The sequence below is a fragment of the Frieseomelitta varia genome, unplaced genomic scaffold, assembly GCF_011392965.1.
Source record: "Frieseomelitta varia isolate USP_RPSP 00005682 unplaced genomic scaffold, Fvar_1.2 scaffold_411, whole genome shotgun sequence".
NCBI classification, from domain to species: Eukaryota; Metazoa; Arthropoda; class Insecta; order Hymenoptera; family Apidae; genus Frieseomelitta; species Frieseomelitta varia.
Genome location: NW_025110159.1, coordinates 234,399 through 258,837, shown reverse-complemented (window position 1 = coordinate 258,837; position 24,439 = coordinate 234,399). Strand labels below are relative to the sequence as shown.

The 24,439-nt window shown below is 41.1% G+C and overlaps 2 protein-coding genes across 2 annotated transcripts in view; both read right to left on the bottom strand.

Annotated features, from left to right (window-relative positions):
- LOC122531689 overlaps positions 1 to 8,207 on the bottom strand; it is a 9,260-nt gene extending 1,053 nt beyond the window's left edge. The window contains exons 1-12 of the mRNA XM_043659808.1: positions 7,866 to 8,207; positions 7,500 to 7,595; positions 6,002 to 6,123; positions 5,694 to 5,920; positions 5,445 to 5,583; positions 5,180 to 5,337; positions 4,298 to 4,354; positions 2,016 to 2,122; positions 1,144 to 1,265; positions 718 to 944; positions 321 to 459; positions 95 to 246 (exon numbers count right to left, since the gene is read on the bottom strand). Coding sequence (XP_043515743.1) covers positions 95 to 246; positions 321 to 459; positions 718 to 944; positions 1,144 to 1,265; positions 2,016 to 2,122; positions 4,298 to 4,354; positions 5,180 to 5,337; positions 5,445 to 5,583; positions 5,694 to 5,920; positions 6,002 to 6,123; positions 7,500 to 7,570 — 1,521 coding nt within the window. The 5' untranslated portion in view covers positions 7,571 to 7,595; positions 7,866 to 8,207. The remainder of the gene's footprint in view (positions 1 to 94; positions 247 to 320; positions 460 to 717; positions 945 to 1,143; positions 1,266 to 2,015; positions 2,123 to 4,297; positions 4,355 to 5,179; positions 5,338 to 5,444; positions 5,584 to 5,693; positions 5,921 to 6,001; positions 6,124 to 7,499; positions 7,596 to 7,865) is intronic.
- Positions 8,208 to 8,986: 779 nt separating this feature from the next.
- LOC122531675 overlaps positions 8,987 to 24,439 on the bottom strand; it is a 30,662-nt gene continuing 15,209 nt past the window's right edge. The window contains exons 2-8 of the mRNA XM_043659781.1: positions 13,335 to 13,520; positions 12,887 to 13,034; positions 12,526 to 12,802; positions 12,198 to 12,441; positions 11,928 to 12,065; positions 11,493 to 11,780; positions 8,987 to 11,357 (exon numbers count right to left, since the gene is read on the bottom strand). Of these exons, the coding sequence (XP_043515716.1) occupies positions 10,975 to 11,357; positions 11,493 to 11,780; positions 11,928 to 12,065; positions 12,198 to 12,441; positions 12,526 to 12,802; positions 12,887 to 13,034; positions 13,335 to 13,520 (1,664 nt within the window). The 3' untranslated portion in view covers positions 8,987 to 10,974. The remainder of the gene's footprint in view (positions 11,358 to 11,492; positions 11,781 to 11,927; positions 12,066 to 12,197; positions 12,442 to 12,525; positions 12,803 to 12,886; positions 13,035 to 13,334; positions 13,521 to 24,439) is intronic.

Here is a 24,439-nt window from a genome sequence, read left to right as displayed (position 1 = left end):
TATATATATATATATATATATATATATATATATATATATATATATATATATATATATATATATATATATATATATCTGGAACGTTTTTATATACCTTTGGATGAGTGACTCTAACGTCGCGAAATTCCTCGGTGAACGTCAAAATGTACACGCAGAATGCCACCGCGCACAGCCATTCGGTGATGGTGCTGGCCACGTGCAACTCCCATCCGCCATCTTCCTTGTACCATTTTCGCGGATTCGTACCTAGAAACGGACACGCGACGTCAACACGTGAAGGAAGAGCGTGCCAGAGAGAGAGGGAAACGCAACGAACCAACCCTTATAGGCCAAGCGTGCCAGCACGCCGGTGATGAGAGTTATGACGAAACAAACGGTGCAAAACGTGGACAGTGCAGCTCGAAGATGCGCCAGTCTCAACGAACATCCGAGCGGATGCAGGTAGAACGAGCACACCGCCTGAGGGCAAAACGTGCAGAGAGAGAGTGTGAAAAATGGGACACTGTTCTCAGACAATGCGATAAATCAGCTTTTCTGGAAATTACGCAAGTCACGTAATCATCAGACTTCGTTCGGCACGATCCAATTACGCGACACTGGCGTTTCGTCCACCTTCTTTTAGCCGATTTTAATTTTCGTTTCGCCGTCGTGAAAACGAATATTAAAAAAGGCATTAAATTTCGCGGTTGGATTAATTTGAGAAAACTCGGGTCGTACCTGCGTCCAAAAGTATGCAGTTCCGCCGCCGAAGCATAAAAGAGCGCCAATAAAGTGAACCACGATCACGGAGGTCTCCTGAAAGTTTGCGACCATCGAGAGGCCAAAAGTCGACGTTAGGCCAAAAATTAAGGCCCAATAATTCCATTTTGGTAGTGATTGCTGCAGGCTGAACGTACTCGAACATTCTTTCACTTGAGAATACCTTATGTAGACGACGAACGACACTGAAACAATTCGATAAAATTGTCAATACGACACTGCCCAACGTTCTGCCCTCGATATTTTCTAATCGTCTCTTTGGAAATTTAGATCTCTCTCTTTTTAATTTAACGTTTCGTTTCTAACATTGGGAAATGCCGAGGTGTCGATCGATTCCTCTTGCCGCGTGAAAATTGAAATACGCAATCGTCGATGCGCACTTACTCAGCATCGCGATCATGTTGATGAACTGGGCAAATATGCAGCTTTCCGGTGCATAGGTGGCTGCATCCGAGATGTAGGGAAAGCCAGCTTCCACGTGACCCAACAGAACAGCTATTACGTAACTGAAAAGCACAAACGACTTTGCACTCTTTCATAATTATGAATATTTATCTACAAATTTTTTTAATGAAAACACTTGCTGAAAAGTTACACGTGTTTCATTGGACGCAACAACATGATAAGATATGACAAATATCAAGCCTCATCACTTTGGTTTGGCTTTCTGTCGGCTGAAACGAAGAAGGATTGATTATAAATGTAACTAGTCTATCTGCATATTCAGCAGGATGCAAAGCAACTCGAATAAACGAGAATTATGATTCAGCAGATGCTAATTTGATGTATTATCTGCTTACGTTACGACATGAGACCGGTGTCTATATATATATATTTTTTTTTTTGGATTAGACAATTTAATTTCACGAACTGTTCAAGTTACAATATCGTAAGAACATAGATTGGTGCAATTTTCTACGGAGAATGCTTTGCGCTTTGTGCCGTGCACACAGTTACACGTGGCGCGTCGAAACTGAAAGAAAAAAAGGAACCGTTGAATCTAAATTAAGCAAAACCGTCAGCACATAAACGAAAATTCATTCGTTCTACGATATCTAAAGAACAACTAGAAACACAATACAACGCTGCAACAAACGCTGCGAGTTATTTCACCAGGAGTCTAAAGTGAACAGAATTGACGGTGAGGCGAAAATTGTGCGAAGTAACTAGAAATAAGAACAAACAAGAAACAACGATGTTTCAACGAACAAGAGAACAGCAGCTGAACCAAACATAGTATGAGTAACTTTGCTTACGTCAAAATGAAGACAGAAGGCAACGAAATGAAGAGGATTATCGGCAGATAATGGAGGTTGACCAGGAAGTCTTCCTTGTCCATGTTTCCAGTGTGCGTTTGTGGTTGCTATCGGCTTTCCCGCCGGAACCAGTGACGTCAGGCGACGACGTCCGCAGACGACGCCGCTATCGTCGAGACACACGCGTCGTTGCACGCGTCCACGAGCTGCCAGCACTCATGCTCGTCCGTCTTATTCTACTCGCGTCCCCGGGGAAGCGGGAATCCGCCGCTACGATCAGTGGAACATCGACTGCACTGCAGTTCGGCTGCCATTAATGTACCTTCGGTCAAGAGGTAACAATCTGTCACGTGGCAACCGAGCACCAAACTGTTACCGTCCTCGAAATGTCGTTGTCTCTACGAACGTCTCAACTACAACGTCTATATTTGTTTAGAGAGTTTTCTTCGTGGAGAGTAAGAGATTTGCAGCTCAGAGAAAGTCCGTCGTGTCGTCAGCATGTGATTGTATTCAAATGTCGGGAAAATTTGTCGCAGCAAACTCTGCTTCGTATTACGCGTGATAGAACCACAGAGCTAGACCAGAAGCTGCGCGCCAGAAATATCATACGCGACTTCTCATTGTCCGTGGCACACGTCACCGCGAAAATGTTCGAGAAAGACGACGCATTACCAGACTCGCGTGCACACGGTCTCGACGTTAAGTCGTGCGAATATTCTCACGCGGGCGTTGTCTAGGAGCAGAGGAAAGGGAACTCTCGCGAGGAAACCTTACGTAGCAACGACACTCGAGAACAGTCGATTTTTCCAACACTCGACAAACGAGTTTACCTTTGACCTTTGTCGTTGTCTCGACGAACCTTTTTCACGTTCCCTCGATTTCTGGTTGCACCGAAGCTGGTAGCTCCTTTGGAGAAGGATCGTGCACAAGGCCGAAATAGGTCTTCTCAGCGCACCCAACAACAGCCGGACACTCTTCACGCTATTCTCGCGATGACACGCAACGAAAGAAACGCGAAATTCCTCGTGGCTCCTTCTTGTTTCTCTCTTTCGTTCTCGAGTCTCGTGCAAACACGCTCTTCGCAAACACGCGATGGATTCTCGAGCTGGCGCTCGAGAGGGGCTAGGGTGCAGAAACGAGCGAGCAGAAACACAGAGGTTATGGCCGACTACGTGCGCGATCGATGTTTTGCCAGCGAGAACGGCGCTCTCAGCAGCTGCGCCGCGAGACTGACGCCGCCGTCGTTACTGACACACGTTCGCCAAGATACGATTTATCCTGATGCTCTGTCCGCGATAATGCACGTTCGCGAAAGCGCTTATCGGTATCGGCAGCTTACCTAGATAATCGGTTTCGTTTTACGACTGCCCGTGGATTTCCTCCAACTTTACGACACTGCAAGTTCTTTCCAGGTCAAACGCGTAACAGCCGCAAAATATTCGCATAGCGACCGAATACATCGAGAGGGGAATTCCTTGAACACGTTAGCGTGATCGGAAATGCACGCTTCGTTTCTCGATGAGAATCGATTCGAAGCAAAACGCGCGACATTTGTCTTTTTCTTTTTTTTTTTTTTTTTTTAAATAAAAATCTCGTTCGTAAGTAATCGTGGATTAAATGCCAGAAATAGAAAGATAAATTTGAAGTCTTGATTCGAGGATTTTTAAATTTAGTTTAGGTATTTGTCAATCGATAGTCGACAACGTTACGACGTCCTTGTACCAACTTTAGCCGCATTTGTGCAAAATCGTTCGAAGTAACGATGGATCGAGCGAGTAGGAAGATAAGTCACGTTCGTCTCTGAAAGAGTGCTCTTTCGTACGCGATTGTTTGAACGGTAAATCTCGCTGGGTGATAGCGTAAATATGGTGATCACGGGTTTCAACGTTGACTCGCGCCTCGCTTTCGCAAATTTGGAAACCGATTTGCACGTTTGAGAGGCGGAACAGCTTCGCCGGGGATTGCCGCTTCACGCGGCGGGTTTTATCGACCGCAGGAACAACGAAACGTCGGCATCTGTTGGCAACGGGAGCGCGAATCGAGGTAAAGCGTTCAGCCGGAGTGACGCTCGAAATACACGTGTATATATTTCAACCAAAAACAGAACTAAGCGGAAGATTGCGATTGCGCGAGCAATTCAAAGGAATTTAAAAACGGTGTTGAGAGATTAATTAGAGAATAATATTACTAGAAATTATAGTTTTAAATGCATACGTTAGAAGGAACATAATTTAATGATTAACTGGCGCTCGATCGTCCGAGGGATTTTAACATTCTTGAACTTGCGGGCTTAGTTTGCGCGACAGTTTCGTGTCCTGATCCTTGTCTAGATAGATCAACTGAAAACAAGAAGATCCACGAGTCATTGCGAAGTGATTTTAACGTCGATTAACACAGTTGATCGCCGAATGCTTACTGCAATCTCAATCACTTACTCGTTAGATAACTCCTGTTGTTTTTATGCTTCTTTTTCAGGTTTTCGTTTTCTATTCTTTTTGTTACGTTTATGACACGCACGTGCTTTAGCGTTGCCTTATCAGATTTTATACATTTTTTGCATACCTCAAGTATGTGCTATTTAGAGAATTTGCGAACGAGGATTTGCTCCTAAATCTCAGTTGGTTTTGTTTAAAATGTTCTCCAATACATACTTTACAAATAATTACTGTATTGTATTACGTATTTTTATGTAAATAAAGTAGTTATGACTTCTTCTCAAAATAATTTAATAGTTTGCTATATTGCTATATTTGATAATTTAATTTCCTTGATTTACAAATAATATACTATTAAGAACTCATTTCTCTACTAAATATTATTATATTTTTTCTTGCCTTGAGATTGAAAAGTAAGATCGTCATCCACGTGTGAGTGACGCGGCGATCAACGTATTAAAACTTCAATGATTCATCGAACCACGTTGTTGAAAACAATGAGAAAACATAATGTAGTAAAAATACGATTTAGTGCGCGTTAACAATCCTAGGATGAAACGAACACTGTAACGATTCGTGAAAGCATTCGAGCACTTATCACTGAAAAGTTTATCACGCGTGGCTACGTCGGATTACGGTGTTAAGTCTAGCGATTGAAATGAACATGTACATACTTCTGCAAGCCGATTATACATACGTCGAGCGTAATATTAGAAGAAAAGAGAGTACCGTGACCACAGGATCCTCGAAGTTGATCAACCGAAATTCCGGCACGAACGTTAACAGGAAAACGCAGTAGACAATTGCCAGAAGCCACTCGGAAATGGTGCTAGCGACGTGCCAGCCCCAGCCACCGTCCGTTGGTAGCCATTTTTTGTAATCGTTGCCTGCCAGTGACATGAACCTCGAGTTATTACGCATTGTCGTTCTCTGTTCGTACATTACAGTGTAAGGTAAGGTAACAATGTTACCCGTTTAGGCGGAGAAATGTTACCTTGGAACTCTAACATTGAAATGTAGCCAGCTAAGATCGTGGTAATTGTTAAAATTAGCGTCAACACTGAGAGCGCTGCGCGAATGTACACGACCACTCTGCCATTTACTGCTGGTACCATTTTGCGACTCAGGTATGTCTGAAAAAGCATCAAAATTCCTTTCTCCTATGCAAAATTTAAGAAGCAGGCGACACGATTTTCGATATATAGTGGATAGAATCTATCAACGCGTTTGAAATCGATCGTACTTGGAGGCAAAAGTAAATGGTCCCCGCCGTGAAACACGTCATTGCCCCGATCATGTGAGCCGCGACGACGCGAGCTTCTTGAAAATTGGCCAGAATGTCGAGTCCGAAGCAGGACAGGATGCCGCACCAGGCCGTCACAACAACGATCCTCTTGCTAACGAGATCGTTGCCCCTTTCGAATTGCCATTGGGAAACTTGCCGATGTCTGATGTAGACGCAACAGGCGACTGAAACACACGCGCGATTGTCGTTAGTCACCGGGTAGACGAGTTTTACGTTTCGGCAAGTAAAATTTGTCAATAATTTACGGAGCAATGCGGCTATGTTAAGGAATTGGGCAAATATACACGATTCCGGGGACAAGGTGCCTGTTTCCGATATGTACGGGAATCCTGGTACCACGTGGTCCCACTGCACCGATATGGTGTACCTGAAACCCAATTGATATGAAAACGGATACGTCCGTGTTATATTTGATTACATGTACAGGCTGGCTCTGAATATCTTTTCGATTTGCGATGATACAAAGAATATTTTTTAACATGACACGAATGGTATCCAAAACGCCAATAACTGGTAAGAATATTTTTTTCAAGGACTTTTTTTAAGGTCATTGATGTCTTTTCTCATGTAACTGTTTCTATTCTATTGTATCGTGTAGCTGGTAAAAAAATACGTGCAGACATGTAAAGTTATGTGAAAAAGAAACATCGGTGACTTTAGAAGAGTTCTTGAAAAAAAGTATTCTTACCAGTTATTAGCCTTTTGCGTTAGACAAACAATATTGTTTGTATCATCACAGTTCGAAAATATATTTAGGTGATTTAAATGAACCATCCTATATGTAGAATGTTGATTTAAAGAGAGCATTACGTAAAGTTTATTTGCTGCGTAAACGATTGAAATGAACTTTGTACGTTACGATTCTAAAATCATGGGAAATAATAATGAAATGCAAAATAAAAAAAAAAATTATAAGTGGTATAACCATTCGCGTAGAAATCTTTGTACAGTCTGCGTAGAGAGTATTTCGTTATTAAGATGGAGGTATACAAAATTTTACTACGGAACTGATAATCGAGAACCGATTAAGAAATGAATTTCGCCAGAATTTTTCCCCAACCAAAAGAAACGCTTTAAGCACAGTTAATAACATACTGCTTTTCGATGTAGCGAATTATTCAATGGCTCATCCACGATTGAAAGCAGCCATATTTACAGAACAACGATCCACGCGAAGAGTACACAGCGAGGCATAATGAATCAAACTAACCGCGATTTACATCGTGCTGTCAGAAACAGAATACATGGCTGTTTCTGATACCGTGGCCTTGATCAATCGTAAAACTAGTCGGCGAGCATTAATTCTCCTCGCTTCGACTATGGTTTCAGTTTCGCTGCGAACCATATTCGGCAACCATATTTTCAACGAACCTTGTCCACGAGTAAAATTCTCTAAATTCTGTTTCTCTTTTTCTTTTTTATTAACCCTTTGTGTTGCCCTATCTTGAAACATCGAAAATGTTTTTCTCGACTGGGACTAAAAATAACATTTGAAGTAGAAAGAAATTCGAAGATGGCAACAGCGTTACACCGTGACGTTGAAGAAATTTTAAGGATTTGTGTAAAATTTTTTTTTCACAAAATTTAAAAATTATCGTAGATGGATTTAACGAAATAGAAGCAATGTACTTGATAGTAGGTTTTAATAGCTCTCCGAACGTTTAACGCAATTCGAGACGAAGAGAAAATTATTTAACCCCGGAATGCAGTTTCTTCGCTGGGTTTTTGCTTTGACAGACTTACGTAATTAGAAACGTCACCGGGATCAGGATAAAAAGGCTCAATGGGAGAACGTGCAACTTTCCGTACGGCATTCTCGTGTTTGTTCCTTCCAAGATTCTGAAAAATATCGTGTCCTTTGTAAAACAATACTGTCGCAATTCAGATGTCTCGGTTCTCGCGAATAACATTCCAGGTGTCTCGATTCTCGGTTGACTAATGTAATAAAATCGATATTTCAAGCTGAATTATAATAATCCAATATCACAGCAACAGTACTACCAATTAGAACGACCAATTAGAACCGTCATTTTCGGATCATTCGACATTCAGTTGAATCACAGTTGATTTATTTCTCTTTTTCTCAAAGAAAAAAGTCTGACGTCTTACCTCGACGATATAACTGGATCCCTGAAACGATTTTTTTAGCAGAAAAGGTGGCACTGGGGCTACGCCAAGGGGGCACACCTTCATGGGGCGCCTTGGAGCGACTGTCCATCAGCGCTGTTAACATACCTCTGGTCCTACGCAATCTAACGAACACCGATTAACGCACACGATCACATTGTGCATGGCAATTAACGCACGGGTCTGGTCCCATTCTCAATCAAGTCTCTCTGCTTTTCATACAAATCGATCGATGTTGCTCTTCGAGCAATGCCGTTCGAAATTCTTTCAATCGCCACACGTGTGTTTTATTCCGGATCCTTTTAACATTTTCGATTTAGATTTGATCTATATGTATAGAAAAAATAGTATAGCTTGCATTCTGCTGAAAAGCATCGCCGATACTGGCCGTGTGTGTGTGGTTTTTATATTTCATAATTCGTGATTTTGCCTTTTCAACTTTCTCAGAGAGTGTCGTTGTAGATAAATAATTATGCAGAGCTCAAATGTGATTTGTTAGCGGCACGAGCAGATCGAACTAGAATTTATCGATAAAGCGTTGCTGGGTACATACCGAGCCATCGTTCGATAACTCTCGCATGCCAATGCACGTAACAAACGTTCGACTGTTGGCTACCAAGAATTTGTAATTAACGTCGCATTATCGGCGTTACGCACACCGGTGTCGTAATGGAACATTCGATGGTTCTGTTCGAATTGCATAATTGATTTCCTTCCTCCACGCGCGCAACTCTCGCAATTGTAGCTGGAAATGAATGATATTTTTCTTCCCACTTCTTCCTCGATGGAACTTCTCGTTCCTCGAAGCCGGCTCTACTGGAGCAAATTATTTTTTAATGATGCATCATGAAATTGAAAGAACGCGGATGAACATTGCAACTTGAAGAAGTTAATTGCAGAAAGTAGGTTAACGAGGAAAATATTGACAGAACGATTGTGTGCGCACCGTGGAGAATTTAACTTGCTTGCACTCTGTTTGCATCAAGTATGAAATCTTTTTCCTCGTTTGTTTCCACTTTCGACATACAGGAATGAAAATGTGCACGAAGAGAGGCAAAAAAAAAAAAAAGAAGAAAAAAAGAAGAAAAGACGAAAACGAGGGGTACTTGATAAAATCAGATTTCTGTATTAACAACGTTACAATATTACAATATAGGCAGTTTGTTCGGTGTTGCTTCTTTTTGCTATGGCATGTAATAAACAGTAATTTGTAAATTATTGTTCTTTCGCGTCGTTCGTACGACGCGTTCGACTAGCAGCCTTCCGTTATCATCGTGATAACGTCGTAATGCAACAAACGTAACTAACGCGACGCGGGCAAGTGTGTCGGATCGTTGAAATGACGTCTTGTTAAAAACAATCTCTGACTGGTTCTTATTTTGATATTAAATGTTTATCAGGCTTTTCGTTTGTCAATAACCCGTCAAGGACCAGATAATAAAATGATACGTAAAAATTGCAGCATTATTGGAATAATAGGTACTTTGCTTAAGAAAATAAACCAATTATGTAGATTACAGAGAAAATTTGTAACGTGACTGCAATGTTAGAAAATAGAATGTATTAACTTGAATCGAGAAAAAAGTTGTATTGACGCAACGTTGACCATTAACGGGTCAACATCGTTTTTTGAACAAAATTATCGTGTTGAAATATTACACGTTATTGTAACGCCAGCCTGGCTTCGACATCCGGTTGGCTTGGAATTGTTTTTAATCAACTATCTCGGAACATCTGACTCGTAATCTGCATTATAATACCGCACGCGTGTGTATACGCTTATTATTACGAATATAAACGTCTATGTGTGTGTGTGTGTGTGTGTGTGTGTGTGTGTGTGTGTGTGCGTGCGCGCGCGCGCGCGCGCGTGTGTATATGTATGTACATGGCATGCGTATGTATAATTCTAATATAAATAGTTTGATAAATAAATAACGTCGTTATCTCTTTGCGTTTATATCGATCGCGGTTTGCTCGACATCACAGAAAGAGAAACGCTGCACGCATGAAAATTCTTTTAAAACGTCTCGACCGATATAATGTATAACACAACGATATACTCTCACATATGTACTCTCACTATCCGTAGTATCGTTATACCATACCATTTGTCGCTGCATACGAATTTTCGTTTTGGACTAGTTTCAATATCTTTAGCTAGCATTGCCTACGTGTAAGAAGCGGTTTCCTTCCCGAAGAGGATAAATTCTAGGTAACGACTTTTACATTCGCAGTCGATCGATCGATCTTCCCTTCGTTTCCTGAATGATCGGCAAAAGTCAGTTTTTTTTTTTTTTTTTTTTTTTTTGTAAAATTTGTTTACCAAGAAATTTTAATTTTCTATTGAAGCTTTTCGTTTAAACGTACTTCGATCTTTTTTTCTTTTTTCTTTCTTTTGTTGGACGAAAGATCGTTCAATCAGTGCATCTACGCGTGGCAGTGAACTAGCACGAAGCTTAAACAAAGACGTCGACGCGAGTCGAGGCTATTTCCATGTGGACGGAACGTTTCCGTGGTTCCTCTCGTCGAAAGCCGACGTTATTGTCCTTAATTGCACCCGCGTTCCCACATCCTCGCAAGGACGTTCCACGCTGTCCAGGTTGACGCGTCACTATTCGCTAAACTATCGCTAACACGATCTCTAACAGTATCTTAAATCATAGAGGAACAAACGAGACAGACGATCGAAGGCAGCGCATTAACGAGAAACGTCAGCCTCTTACAATTAGATAACCCTCCCACTTTTTCTAGGAACTCGGTTCGTTCTTTCTTTTCGATTCTCGAGCCTCCCGTTCACATTGCATAACAATTACGTAATAACATCCATTCGTTTTTTCTTTTGCTATTGCCCTCAATGCGTTACTTCCAACAAAATTCGTAAAACACTCATTTTTGACTTATATACCGACCTCGCTTGTACCGACAGTGAACGATCGAAGTGAAAACGTGCCAAGACGGGTCTGCTTCTTATTGTACTGAAAATTACAGCACGGCTCGAAGGAAAGTAAATGATTCAAGCATTCGTCTACGAATCGTACAAGTTCATTCGGAAGCACTTATTAACACAGAGAGTGTTGACAGTTTCCTGGAGTTACGTGCTTGCCTCGTCAATCACTGTGATGACCCTATTAGCAGGAGGCACATTAGTCACATGCCATTTGGTCTTGGCATCGGTCTCCTCGTTACTCGATTGAGGCCCCGATGGCCGATCCAAATTCGATTGGCCGCCCTTCGAACGCGCCAGAGACCACCTTCGACCCCGGCGATCCGTGATTATCGGCATTTCCGCTATCAGATTGTTCTCGAACTCCGACAGCATTAGATAGTTCTCGACCTTGTTGCACGACGTGATGCAGTCGCCGATGTAATCGAGGTCCTCGAGCATGTTGTCAGGAAGATCCATGTCCGCGATTCCTTCCTCGGAGATGCACGTCAATTCGGGCTTCTCCGGAGCGAGGCCATCGATCAATTCACCTGCAACGAGATGTCGAGATCTTCTTTCAGTCTCTCCTCGATCGGTCGCGATTGAAATTTAAATTTTGCGTCGAATTTCAATTTTCAATCTGAAATTTTTTGAGAAAGAAAGAGAGAGGGATTAATCTAATTCACCTGGATTCGGCACGATTTCAGCACCGAGCACGAGAGCAGCCGCGGCTGCGCCAGCGGCAGCCACGTGCGGGCCGTCGTTCTCTGGTTCCTGGCTGAACGACAACTTCCGTCGTTGTGGACAGTTGTTCGAAACGCAGAGATGCTTGGTCCCATTGGACCGTGTGTGCTTGTGCCTCGATAAATTTCTTCTGTGGAGGTCTATGAAGAACAGAGTGAAACTGCCTACCAGAACGCACGTCGAGCTGAAGTAGTAACCCGCCTTCCCGCCATAGTTGATGTTCATGTATCCTGCAAAATATATATTTATATTACTTAATATAATCAATATCGATTTATGTTAATATAATATTATAATAATTATTATTTAATGTAACAATTAATATAATATAAGTAATTAAATATTATATAATTATATTTGCGATTCTGAAAATTCACCTGAAATTGGAACTCCGATCGCTATCGGTATAGCTTGGGAACATTGCACGAAACCCCACGTTCTTGCAAAGTTTCTTGCTCTGACTCTCTCGTAGGTGTACATTTTGAGACTGTAGTGGTAACCACCGCAGAAGATGCCTGCGGGATCAAATGGAATTTGTAATTAAAGGACGATAGCTAAGAATATTGTGTGAGAGAGAGAGAGAGAGAGAGAGAGAGAAATATTCTCTGAAAAATATTCACGCACGTTTGTCGCGGAGTGTACTGTACCGTAAATCCAGGCGAACAACACGTATCCGTGATAATTTCCTTGAACGGCGGTGAGGGCCAGAATGCACAACCCGCATACAAATATCGCCGCTTGCGTAAGATACTGACGCGCTATCCTGCACTCGACGCTGCGATGCACAACCAAAAGGCCGAATGCAACGCAGCCGAGGGTCCAGGCCAAGCCGAGATAAGCTTGAAGCAGGATCACCGTGTCACCGAGACCTTCTTCTTCAGCCTGATGTGCCTGCGAAACGAATCAAATGAAACGCGTGACCTCAATTCGGATAGAAGCTGTTTCTTCTACTACCAAGTGGGAACGTCACTTTACCAAGTAAAATATCGGGGTGTTGATCCCGAAGGCGGATATTCCGGTGGAGACCAACAGTATTCTCACGGTTTTGCTCTTCAGCGTGCTGAAGTCGAAGAACGGTGGCCCGTCGTCCGTCTTGTTCTTGTCTTTAATTTTGCGTTTCTGATTCTTCAAGTGCAGGATGGCTCGGCGTTGCGGATGGTACAGGGACGCGCTTCGATAAAACGTACCCAAGATGAACGTCAGGAAAACCACGCCCGTCACTGCCTGAAGGCCCAAGCGCCAACCGATTTTGCTAAAGTGCAACGACAAATCTATGAAATCGAACGCGTAGTCTCGCGCGATCGAGCTGCAACGAGAATATTGTCTGTCTCGTTACCTGATCATTCCTTTTATGAAAGCCGACATGACAGCGATGCCGAGGCCACTTCCGGACACGATGAAAATCTCGACCAGTTCCCTTCGCCTCTTGAAATACTGCGCTACCATTAGCGTGCTACAGTCCCTCGTCATGCCAACCCCTATACCTGCGTGAAGTAATTAAAAACGGTCCATCAACTTGCCATTATCTTGCCAATCTCTTAACGTTTCGTTCGGAAAGTGAAGTTTTATCCAAGGAATTATTCAAGAGAATTCCTTCGAAATTGAAAGAGGGTGAAAGTGACGTAGGCGAAACTTGTAACGATCAAGCCCTAATTACTCGGTGGGGAAAGATAAATGACTAAGAAACGATCCATACATTACAGAGTAACGCTTCGCTTTCTTCTGCGAGGTTAAGGTGGAAATAAAAGGATTCATTGTATTTTTTTTTTTTTCCAGTGACTCACCGACAACTGTGCCGTAACTGAAGAACAACTGGTGGAACTGCGAGGCGAAGGAAGTGAAAAGGCAACCGAGCGCTGTAACCAGGCCACCCAAAACCGCGGTGAGTCTTGTACTTTTCCTCCGACAAAACGCTATTGTTACCGGTGAAACTAGCAGAGCCACTCCCGTCGACATCGCTCCCAGCCACCCTATAAACAGACGAAACTTTCTTAATCGCCTTTTGATCGCTGAAAAGATGTTGTCTGGTTCGTACCGTAACTTTGTACGTTCAAGTTCATCAAATAGCCATGTACAGGGTGAAGGAAAGAAATGAACTTTGAATTTCAAGGTCAAAAAAATTTTTTTTTTCATTGTAATCACAAGGTAAAACTTTTTCGAGGAACCTAATAGTTTTTTTTAAAAATGGCAAGAAAGTTTCTCAATCATTTAATACTATGGACGCGTGAGTGCTAACAACGACTTTATTCATAGTTTTGGACGCGTGGATGTCTATTTTACGTAATTTTTGTATCATTAGATTTCACTAACATTTGATTTATTATTATTGTTGAAACATCAGTGTGAATCTAAATAATCAAATGATAAAATTAACTGTGATATTCGAAACATAACCGTCACATAATATAAATATCCACGTGTTCAGCATACCATAAAGTCGCTGTTAGTACGCATGCGTCTGCAATGATTAAGAAACTTTTTTGCCATTTTTCAAGAGAATCATTAGGTTATGACCTATGGTTCTTGGTAAAAGTTTTACCTTCGTGATGAATATAATAAAAGAAAATTTTGACCTTAAAATTCAAGGTCAAATCGAAGGTGTAAAAGATGTTATTCATCTATGATAGACGAATTTTTCTTTCCACCCTGTACGTACTTCATTTCTGCAACTTTATGGGACGAATGATAAAAGTATTTCGAAACGTTCCAAAGCTAGAGAAATTGAGATCTCTAAAAAAAACTAAGATCAGCATGAACTGAAATACGAATATTCCGCCGCTGTATATAAAACGATTCACTTTCATCACTGCTCGTTGATGGATGGATGCTTGCACCTTTCGTCTCCGTCCCTTTTTCACACCGATCGACAGATTTTCCCAAAGGAACTGTCTCTTTCTGATTGATGAGAGGAGTTAGCGAATGAGATGTCACTAGATATTAATCGAACGTTTCGTAAAAAGCTGCTGCCAAAGTAAATCTTTCAATCTTCGCGAAAACTCGATTCAATCGAAATCGAGTAGCTCGTGCGTCGAAATTGATACTTGACTGGCTACTAATTCAAACGATTTTATAATATACCGACGATTATGAACAGTACCGCGTACCGCTGTGACTAACAAGACAATCTCGAGTTAATCGAGTCAAGCTGCACACGATCGAACGTGGTTTGATTCGCGCGCCTTGTCCTCGTTCACCGATATTGAAATTCTCTCGAGCTTCATCCGCGCCGTTCGACATTACGATTTATGCGTTTCGTACGCGGTTATGGATTCGAGTTTCACCGCTCGACGATCGATCCTTATACATTTCACCTTCATGGCTCGCAGTCATAATAAACGCTTCGCGTTCCCGGAGTTCTCGTCAATTAGAGCGGTATCGCGGCATGATCGATACTCGCTGTTTCGTGCTAGTCACCGTCTTTCCTCCTCCTTGCTCAATCGGTTATACCGTTAATAGATCGAGAATGATAAATCAATCCCGCGCCACTTTTCTCTAGTCGGTTCTAGTTCGCTCCGAAACGGTCGCGAACGATCGTCCCGACGATCGTTCTTCCCTGGGCTGCGCGCTCGTTCTCTTTTACTGCAGCCGATCCTTCTTCTCAAGACCTATTAAACAGCGGTTGCTACAACAGTTGCTAAACAGCGGTTCGACTCTCGATCCAGGTTAAGACTGTTTCAATTACGTCCAATGATTAGCAACGCTCATCGCTCGGGCCGTTTAATTAATTTTCACCGTTGGTACGATCGAGGCGGCGGACGAAGTCGGCTCGATGTCGGCTCATCGATCAATCGAAGAACGCCGTCCATCGAACGTAGGAGATTGGTGCCAATGCTCGTAGACAAAAGGCTATCCCGAAGGATGAAAGGAGAGGTTATTAATCTTGGAAGCTCGGTCGCTCTCGACCGTCACCGATGCAGTCTCCATTGAGAAACTGGACTGGCGTGTTGCTCCATCGACTTTGATTCGACAGCTTTGTCCTCGGTGCCTTTGGTGCAGGTGAATCGCGATTTTTGAGAAACTTTCTTCGGGTACTTGTGCTCGAGTGGTGTTTTTCTTTTCTTTTTTCTTTCCTCAAACGTGAAAGGATTCTGGATTTTTTTTTTTTTTTTTTTTTTTTTTTGTTTTTGAGTCTGTAGATCTTTACTTGTTTGACCTTTTACTTGTTTGTAATTTGAAGGAAGAAACGTTAGATTGGGTGGAATATGAAACGAAAGAAAATGTAATAGTGTAGAAAGCAAGGGGATTCATCCCTCGCCTGTGTATCTCAAGAAAGACGTCCACTGCACGACATTGTCTCAATTATTACCGTCTCCATTTTCGCGGTTCTTTATCAGCCCTCTCATCGGTCAAGATTAGGGTTCCTCCTCTATCGAAGAGCCCATCGTTTCACCCTTGAAGTTCCTCTGAAGCCAGAAAACGAACGAGAGGGAGAGTGAATTGGCGAAACAGAAGGTCAATGACCGCGCAGATCGTAAGCCCGTTTTCATAACGACTCCATCCAAATGGGAAGCCCGAAATTTCGGTCAAGTATAAAATATATATAATCAGAGATCCATACAACTATCGTTCGCCAAAGTTAGAATACTCTATTGCATAGCTTTCTGTAATATTCTTCAACCTCACCAGACTAAGTTATTTAAAATTAATAACCTAGACTCTTTCTTGAAAATATTACTTTTTCTCCTCTTGATTTATAACGTGGATTATTTCTTGAAAATATTACTTTTTTCCCCTTTGATCGTCATTGTTGGAGAATTCCATAATTTTTTATATAATATTCTTGAACCCCAGAGAACGTTATTTAAAATTAATAACCTAGACTCTTTCTTGAAAATATTATTTTTTCTCTTCTTGATCGTCATCGTTGGCGAATTCCATAATTTTTTATATAATATTCTTCAAACTCTCAATATTAAGTTATTTAAAATTAATAACGTGGATTATTTCTTGAAAATATTACTTTTTCTCCCCTTGATCGTCATTGTTGGAGAATTCCATCATTTTTTATATAATATTCTTCAAACTCTCAATACTAAGTTATTTAAAATTAATAACGTGGATTATTTCTTGAAAATATTTTTTCTCCTCTTGATCATCATCATTGTAGAATTCCATAATTTTTCAGATAATGTTCTTCAAACTCTCAATACTAAGTTATTTAAAATTAATAACCTAGATTCTTTCTTGAAAATATTACTTTTTCTCCTCTTGATCATTATCGTTGTAGAATTCCATAATTTTTCAGATAATATTCTTCAAACTCGCAAAAGTAAGTTACTTAAAATTAATAATCTAGATTCTTTCTTGAAAATACTATTTTTTCCCTCTGTTGATCGTTATCCGGGAGCGCCGAGAAATAAGTGTCGGCGTGTCGTGTCGGAATGTGCTTCGTTTCTAAACAAAGATGCTCGTAAACGAGCGGCAAAAAGGAAAAGTGGAGCCATTAATGATTCGAGACGGCGTACTAGAACAGAGGGCAAAAGACGAGGAGACAGAGGGCTCCGAGAAAATAAGTCAGACGAAAATTAGTTTTGCGACGGCGACATTAACGCGACGACAGTCGTAATATCAGAACCAATTCTGAATAAACACGATCGTCTCAACCTCTTAATCTAACAACGCTCGGTGCGCGAAACATTCCTGGGACGGTTATAGCTATCGTTTCACAGGAACGAAATCGTTTCTTTTCTTTCGGTCGCATGAAATATTCAAACGATATACACTCGATGCTTTCGTACCGTTCTCAAATCGAGTCCAACTTGTCAGAGTTTCTCCGTTTGCCGCTGACTGCGCGCGATAAATTTTCGATAAAAATCCCAGGTCGAGAACATGTGGACCACAGGGGAATATCGGGCACATTCGTATTCTCCCGGTGGATTTTGATACGACAGGTTGATAAATATCAATAATCCGCGCGCGTGGGACTGATGATTTAGGAACGTGCGATAAATTAGGATGGATGACTCTTCTAGAAACTCGAAACGTCGAATATATAACGTTTTTAGAATAACTTCATTGTATACTTTTACGACGAGTCACGATAGTTTTTATTTTTAAACAGCTGTGTGTCTTTCTTTCTCTTTCTCTCTCTCGTAAGTAGTAAAAGTTTCTCTTTCTATTTTTCAATAGTCTGCGATTTGTCACTTTAATTTGGTGTATATTTAAAACCAGTGAAGTTCCTCTTCGTTCTAAAATTGTTCCGACCGTTTATTTCAGCTGTAACGTTTCATATAAATTTTCAAAGACATTGAGTCGAGACAAACGTATTCTAAATTAAAATTAACGTATTCTAAATTAAAAAAACGTATTCTAAATATTTTTAACATTAAAATGAGTATAAAATTCTATACGAGCGTGCACGTTTTATCGAACAATTTGGCAACGAAGATGCCGAGCATACAGGTTTTCGACGTTGACATTAGAAAATAGGATCGTACCTACGTTGAAAACGGGTTGACGATATCGTTTCGTTCCTTCCAACAGCAACCACGTCCCGGCAGCCCCGTGAATTCCGGTGGCTAGAATTCGCGCCATAACGCCGGTTACCACGACCACCCAACCCCAACCACTCTCCGGATAGTAATGCTGCCTTATGGTGCACCGTGCGATGTATCTACGCCGCGTGAAAAACAGCCACAATGAGAACACTGGAGGCTTCTTTCGACTCATGGTCGCCCAGAATTTTACATCTTTTGCGTCATTCGACGAATGATAATTGCGGACGAGGAGACATTCAAATTGATTTTTGTTAGTTAATTGGCGTAGGTAGAGCGTAGGAGGTAGAGCGTAGGATGTAATAAATTATACTCGAAACAAAAAAAAAAAAAAAAGAATGGACGGTCGATTGCGTGAGGTCAGACCTAGGATCTCGATTTTCATCTTCCTCGATTCTCTCTGGACTTCTTGGCTCTTGCGGACAAACGACTCCCTCGCACTCCCCCGAGAAGGAAAGTTCACCTATTTCACCGGAAGTCGCTAGCCCGCTGTCCTCGCGAGCGGGACTAAGAACCTCGTCCCTCTCGTTGCGGCTTTGGCTCTTCATCGCTTTCGCTTCGATATTTTTCACCAACACGCACTGTCCATATTTACTATCTCTCCCTCCTCATTTCGTCTGTCTAATCATCCCCGTTGCGCTGTATTATGTACAAATTTGTTTGAAAAGAACGTTTATATTTTAAAAAAAGTCGAGTACTTCGGTTGTAACTTTCAGTATCAGAAATCAGAGACTTGAATGTTTGTCAAAACTGTTCGATGCTTTGATCTTTCATCGATATCTACGTTTTATACCCTTCTGCTTGCTTTATATCAGATCGCCCGCGAAACGTATCACTCTGAAAATAAATTTGCCATTCTTAATGAATACTCGAGGGACAGATGAGAAAGAGGATAAGGAAGCAGCGGTCGAATATTCACCGTACGAGAATCACCCTATAAATAAATTTCTTACGAGAATCTTGCCCCGGGGAGGGTTCATCGTTTTAAAACTGCTCGTATATGTACATATGTATTCCTGTATCGCGAGATATTACGATCCGGTAAATTTACGTACGGAATCTATACTCGGAAGATAAAAGAAGGTAAACGAATTTGGGGAATATTGTTAATAAAATCCTGGTAAGAGATATTTGGTCTCGGTTTTCTCGATACGCCTGTGGAGTCGAAGATATCCATTGTATTAGCAGTAAGAATACGTTGGAAACTTTATTCCGGTTACGGTGGAGATTAAATTCCATATCTTCTGGAAAGATGGAGGATGGCCACGTAGATAAACTTGGCCGACCGAATGTACTTTCTATTCTCTCAGCGGGAAAACTTTGAAACCAAATCGGAAGTTCCGCTTCGAAAAACAAAAACTGAATTCGAGACTAACGCCTCGACTCGCGGCCAGCTATCTTTCTACTTGTTAAATGAAGTAGAAGACCGAACGTAATGTCGTTTCCCTCTTTTTCAGCTCTCAGACGGTGAGTAATGTAAAGTATTTGGTCGTCGGAACATCGAAATTAGGATCGCGAGGCGTGTCAGAGAATTTGCGAGGAATTCCTTGGAATTCTCGGAGACAAACGAAATATTGAAATATTTGGCAAAACATGCTATATTGGTTCCTTTGGACATAAATTTATCACTAGAGAATATTCTAAGTAAAAAGTGCTCTCAGAGTTTCAGAATTTTATTTAGAGAACATTCTAAATAAAAAAAAAAAAATGGTAGAAAATACCACGTGAAAGAAGCGTATCAATGTGAGATGATAAAATTGATATTCTTGCAACGCAAGTTACTCGTCTGAATTCAACGTGTGCGTATCCAGGTCACAGGCAGCAGTGTTCTTCGTTATATTACGCTGAAAGCTCAGCAGAGGGTGCGTTGAGTAAAGAATCGAATGTGTGGACATATTTACGGTCCATTGTAATTTAATCGAAGCGGAGTGATCGGAACAAGTAAAAGTAAAAGTTTGTGAATACATCGAACGCAGAGCGCGCGATATTGAAAGGGCGAAACTATTCAAATAATCTGAAACGATTCGAAACCGCGTGGTTTCAAATTTATTTCGCCTATGTCATTATACTATTTTCAGCTCAGTCGAGCTGACATTTCGTTTCCTCTGTTACAATGAAACGACTTTCGACGTATTGTACTTGGAAGATTTCTCATCAAGCTTCTCGCCCGATATTACAGATTTTTAGAGTGAGTATCTTCTCTGAGGAGACGTTTAATAAAGATTTGTCCACTATATTATGCTTGGCTCGCGGTGGAAATTTTCTCAAATAATCAGTTTTCCAGCTGAAAGAGGTCAACGATGCTACGTGTGGTTCGATCGAAATAAGAATACCTGAAACAACACACCATAGCGAAAAATATCACGTAGCTCTCTTATCCTCTCCCCTTTCCCTCCTTTTTTACCGTAACTTCCAACTTTACAATAATTTTTCAGAACCATTTTCAACAAGAATCAGCCTCCCTCACATTTTTGTCATTCGTTGTAAACGACGCACGAAAATTCAAAAATTCCTCTTTTGTTCAATTCCAGTCCCAATTGAAATGCGACACGGGGAATTTATAAAATCGGTGGCGATAAAATTTTCCCACGTCACGGTAAAAACGTCTCGAACCATCGTAGGGAGAACACTTGAATCCACGTGCACTGTTGTTTGGTTATTTGGAACTCGGTATTTGAAAGCCTATCCCCTCGACTTTAATTCTTTAATTCATCAAGACGATACGCTTGGCGATAAAAAAAAATCGCGAATCGGGATCGGCCAGTGGCAACACGCGGGCGAGACGAGGGACGCGACGTCGAACGTCAACTGGATTCGGTTAGGTGGTTCAGAGAAGAGGACCGTCGCAAGCTGAGCTTGCGTAGGGGAAGCCAATGAGCCAATCCCCTCGTTTTCCAACCTGGCCACGTGCTTCCATACAGTTTGCGTTTGGATCCGCGGTCCGCCGCGATAAATCCAATTCCATTCGAATGCTCGTACGCTGGTCAAACTTATCAGTTTATATTGCTATTGCTTATAGGGTGGACTAGGGAATAAGGCCTAGATATTCCAGTTTCGAAGGGGGAACGATTGGACATGTTTTTCTTGATTGGTTTTAGATTTATTTATTTATTTTTTTTTTGTTTTTCTTGAGGTACAGTTTTGAAATCGTAGACTAGTTTTACTAGTGATACCAAGTATCCTGGTGAAAATAAGAACTAAAAGATTAAACGAGGAACGATTGACTAAAAAATTTTCATTTTCTTTCTATCGAATAATTAAATTTCATTGTCAATTTGCAACGAATCCTCATTAGATGCAGTTTGTTGAAGAAAAAGTCCAAGTTCCTTTTAACTGATCGACGCGGCGCGAGATCGTAATTTTCGATCAGAAATTGAATTAAACCGGTTTGCACCGTGCTTCCGGCCCGTTGAGCAAATCGATGAAATGGTTTTAACCGATCTCTCGACTAACGCTAAATCAGTGTTAACCGGGAAAATTCGACCGATCGTCGCAAAAGGAAAAACGACAAAAAAATAGCAACAGAGATAAGCTTCAAAAATTTAACTGCCGAGACGTGTACGATAAGAATTGCTGGATTATGAGTTATAATTAAACATAATTTATCGTCGTTTAATACGTCGCTGAGTTAACGATACATAGTCAGTTTTGCTTTCCATCCAATTATGCCGCAATAATTTGCATATCATCGCGTGACACGAACGATACGTTAGTAGCAAATGAGCAGCATTAATTAGCAGCAAAGGAATGAATCAGTCAAGAGAGAAAGATCGTCGCGACAAAGGTTTTAATTAAATCTCTATCTTTTTTAACAACTCTGTTGGTTAGTTCGCCAAAAAAGAAGAAATCGGTAAGAGAACCGGTTTCTCGATTTTCTTTATTCAGTTTCGCAGATTATCTTCTCTAGATGACTTTTGAGTACAGATTTCATTCTACTAATCGGATATAATATAATAAATATAATAAATCGTTCGAGAACATCGGTTTGATTATTATCTACAGTCGTAATAAATTAAATCCACCATAAAGATAAAAAGGACAGGAAGAGCAAATCGAGCTGTAAGAGTTGCTATTCTAGTTCTGGTTTTTTATAGTTTTTTTTTTTTTTCCTATTGTCGCAAACTGCCGTAATTACGCGAAACGAAATTGAATTTCAATTTTCCACCGTAAGTCACCGTTAGAAAGAATCACGCTGTTGCAAATTATGCAGACGAGGGGTTAGAATCTTCGTAAAGCTCCTGTAAGGGGCTACGACGCGACGCGCCAACTGCTTTCAAATCGTCGGCTGAATGCGCAAGTAGACGCCTTGAAATAAATTTAAACCGCGCAACGCAGTCATCGCGGCCGTTCCGGAAGGAAGCTCACTATTTTCTTCAACGTACAAACGTAGGTAGACTTCACGTATGAATCCAAGAAACACGACGAAGGATTTCGCGTGACCTCTTCAAAGTATAAGGGTGAATCAAAAAAGAAGGGTTCGCAACTTCTAGGGTAGACATGAAAAGAAGTTGTAATAAACATGGTTCGAGAAATTATAGTTTCAAAGTTGTAAACGATTTCTCGCTTCGAAAGCTATCGTACCATATGTAAGTATCTAGTGGTTCACCTTGTAATTTCTTTTTTTTTTCTGAAATTATAGAAGGTTTCCTACGTGTTCTCTTTCCATTTCTATGCACGTTTGACATCTTATTAAAAAATCGTATTAAAAAAACTACGTCTTTCAAAGATTCCCGGATGTGTTCTAGCCTTTTCAACCGAAACAAAAAGTCGTTTCGGCGAGTAGTATCTATCTTATTAAATTATGAACCCTTTCTTCTCTTCATCTTGTATAAATTTACGCATAAATTCTTGCAACTTAAGAAATTTTTCTATTAAGAATCGCTCGCTCGAGTTAAATTTTAATCGACATCTCGTCGTAAAAATCGAAGATGACGTTCGCGAAACGTCGTGAAATCAAAACGTCGCCGAGAACGAAGAAGGAGACTTATCAAAATCTCTGGCTCAGTGATTCCGGAAGACGATAAAATATTAAAGTCTACTGAACGCGGCCGACTCTTCAGAATATTTGGGTTGTCTTAAAGCGGTTATGGCGTTAAGTTTTCCTGGGAGAGAACACGCGAATATCTCATCGAAATTGTTCACGGTGCGTCTTGTCTGCTCTTCAACCCTATTTTTATCGCGGCCTCCACGTTGCAGCTGTTCGATCGTTGAACGATGTCAATCCTGCGCGCAACGTTCGCTGTCTTTGACTCTTTAGTGCCAACGATTAATTGCCACGAGCTTCGTATGTGGTTACTTTCTCGTCTCTTTCTCTCTCTCTCTCTCTCGCTCTCTCTCTCTCTTTCTCTCCTTCCGAGGTGGTTCCAAAATCAAGATCAAAGCACTTTCACGATCACGATAACCGAGACACGTTCCAACGATTACGTAAAAGACTGTTCGAACGTTTGATAAGTTTCAGCTTGGATAAGATAATTGTAGAAGTTTTAATAGATTTCCAGAAATTCGGCGATTGAAGTTAGTGTATTTCTGAATTAGTTAGTCGTCCCGAATCCCTTGACCTTTCCAGGATCCAGTTTTCGTTTAACTCTTTAACTGTTAAAGTGACTTTTTCAATTAGTTCAGTCAAACAGCAGTTAATTTTCCACTGTTGTTTAGTTTCGTTCAACGAACGCTGTAACGTAGAGGCAACATAGACGAGGGTGAAAGAGTTAAGCGATTATCAATCACGCGACTGAGAAGGATGTTTCAATGAAAATTGAAACGCGAAGAAACGAGTAGCAGGAGTCGAGTTTAATTCGCGTTGTAATCTGGGAATCGATTTAATCGACGGGAAATAATGGAGGAACCGTGTTCAACACGATCGGCACTGTGTCGCCAAGAACGAAATATATAACGGCAGATGTATTTGCACCCAAATTGCCCGAGGTCATCGTTCTTTTCGGTAAATGGCTCTGGTTAGTAGGTTGCTCTTCTATTTCGTCTAACCAATCTTGTCGAATTCGTCGAGCAAGGGGTTATTAACCGTGATCTACAACCACGGAGCTCAGAGTAGGTGTATCGGTATGGCGGAAAACTTGCAATATTAAAGTTCCCACGCGGTGGAAAAGCAGCAGACTTATCTCATTTAGCCTGTTTCCAGATTTACGATTTCTCCGTACCTCGGATAAATTCGTAAATTTATCACGAGAGAGCTTCATCCTTCGTTCAATTCAGTCTATTCATTTAACGATCGTTCTTTCATCGTTCTTCAAATTCGAACGTTGGAATTTCTTTGTTGTGTCACGGAGAGCAATATTCATAATAGAATGTGACTTTTCTTTTCCCCTGTGCCGGAAGGGAAAATTCAATCGAGACGGGGATGCAAAAAAAGAAGAGAGAGAGAGAGGGAAAACGAA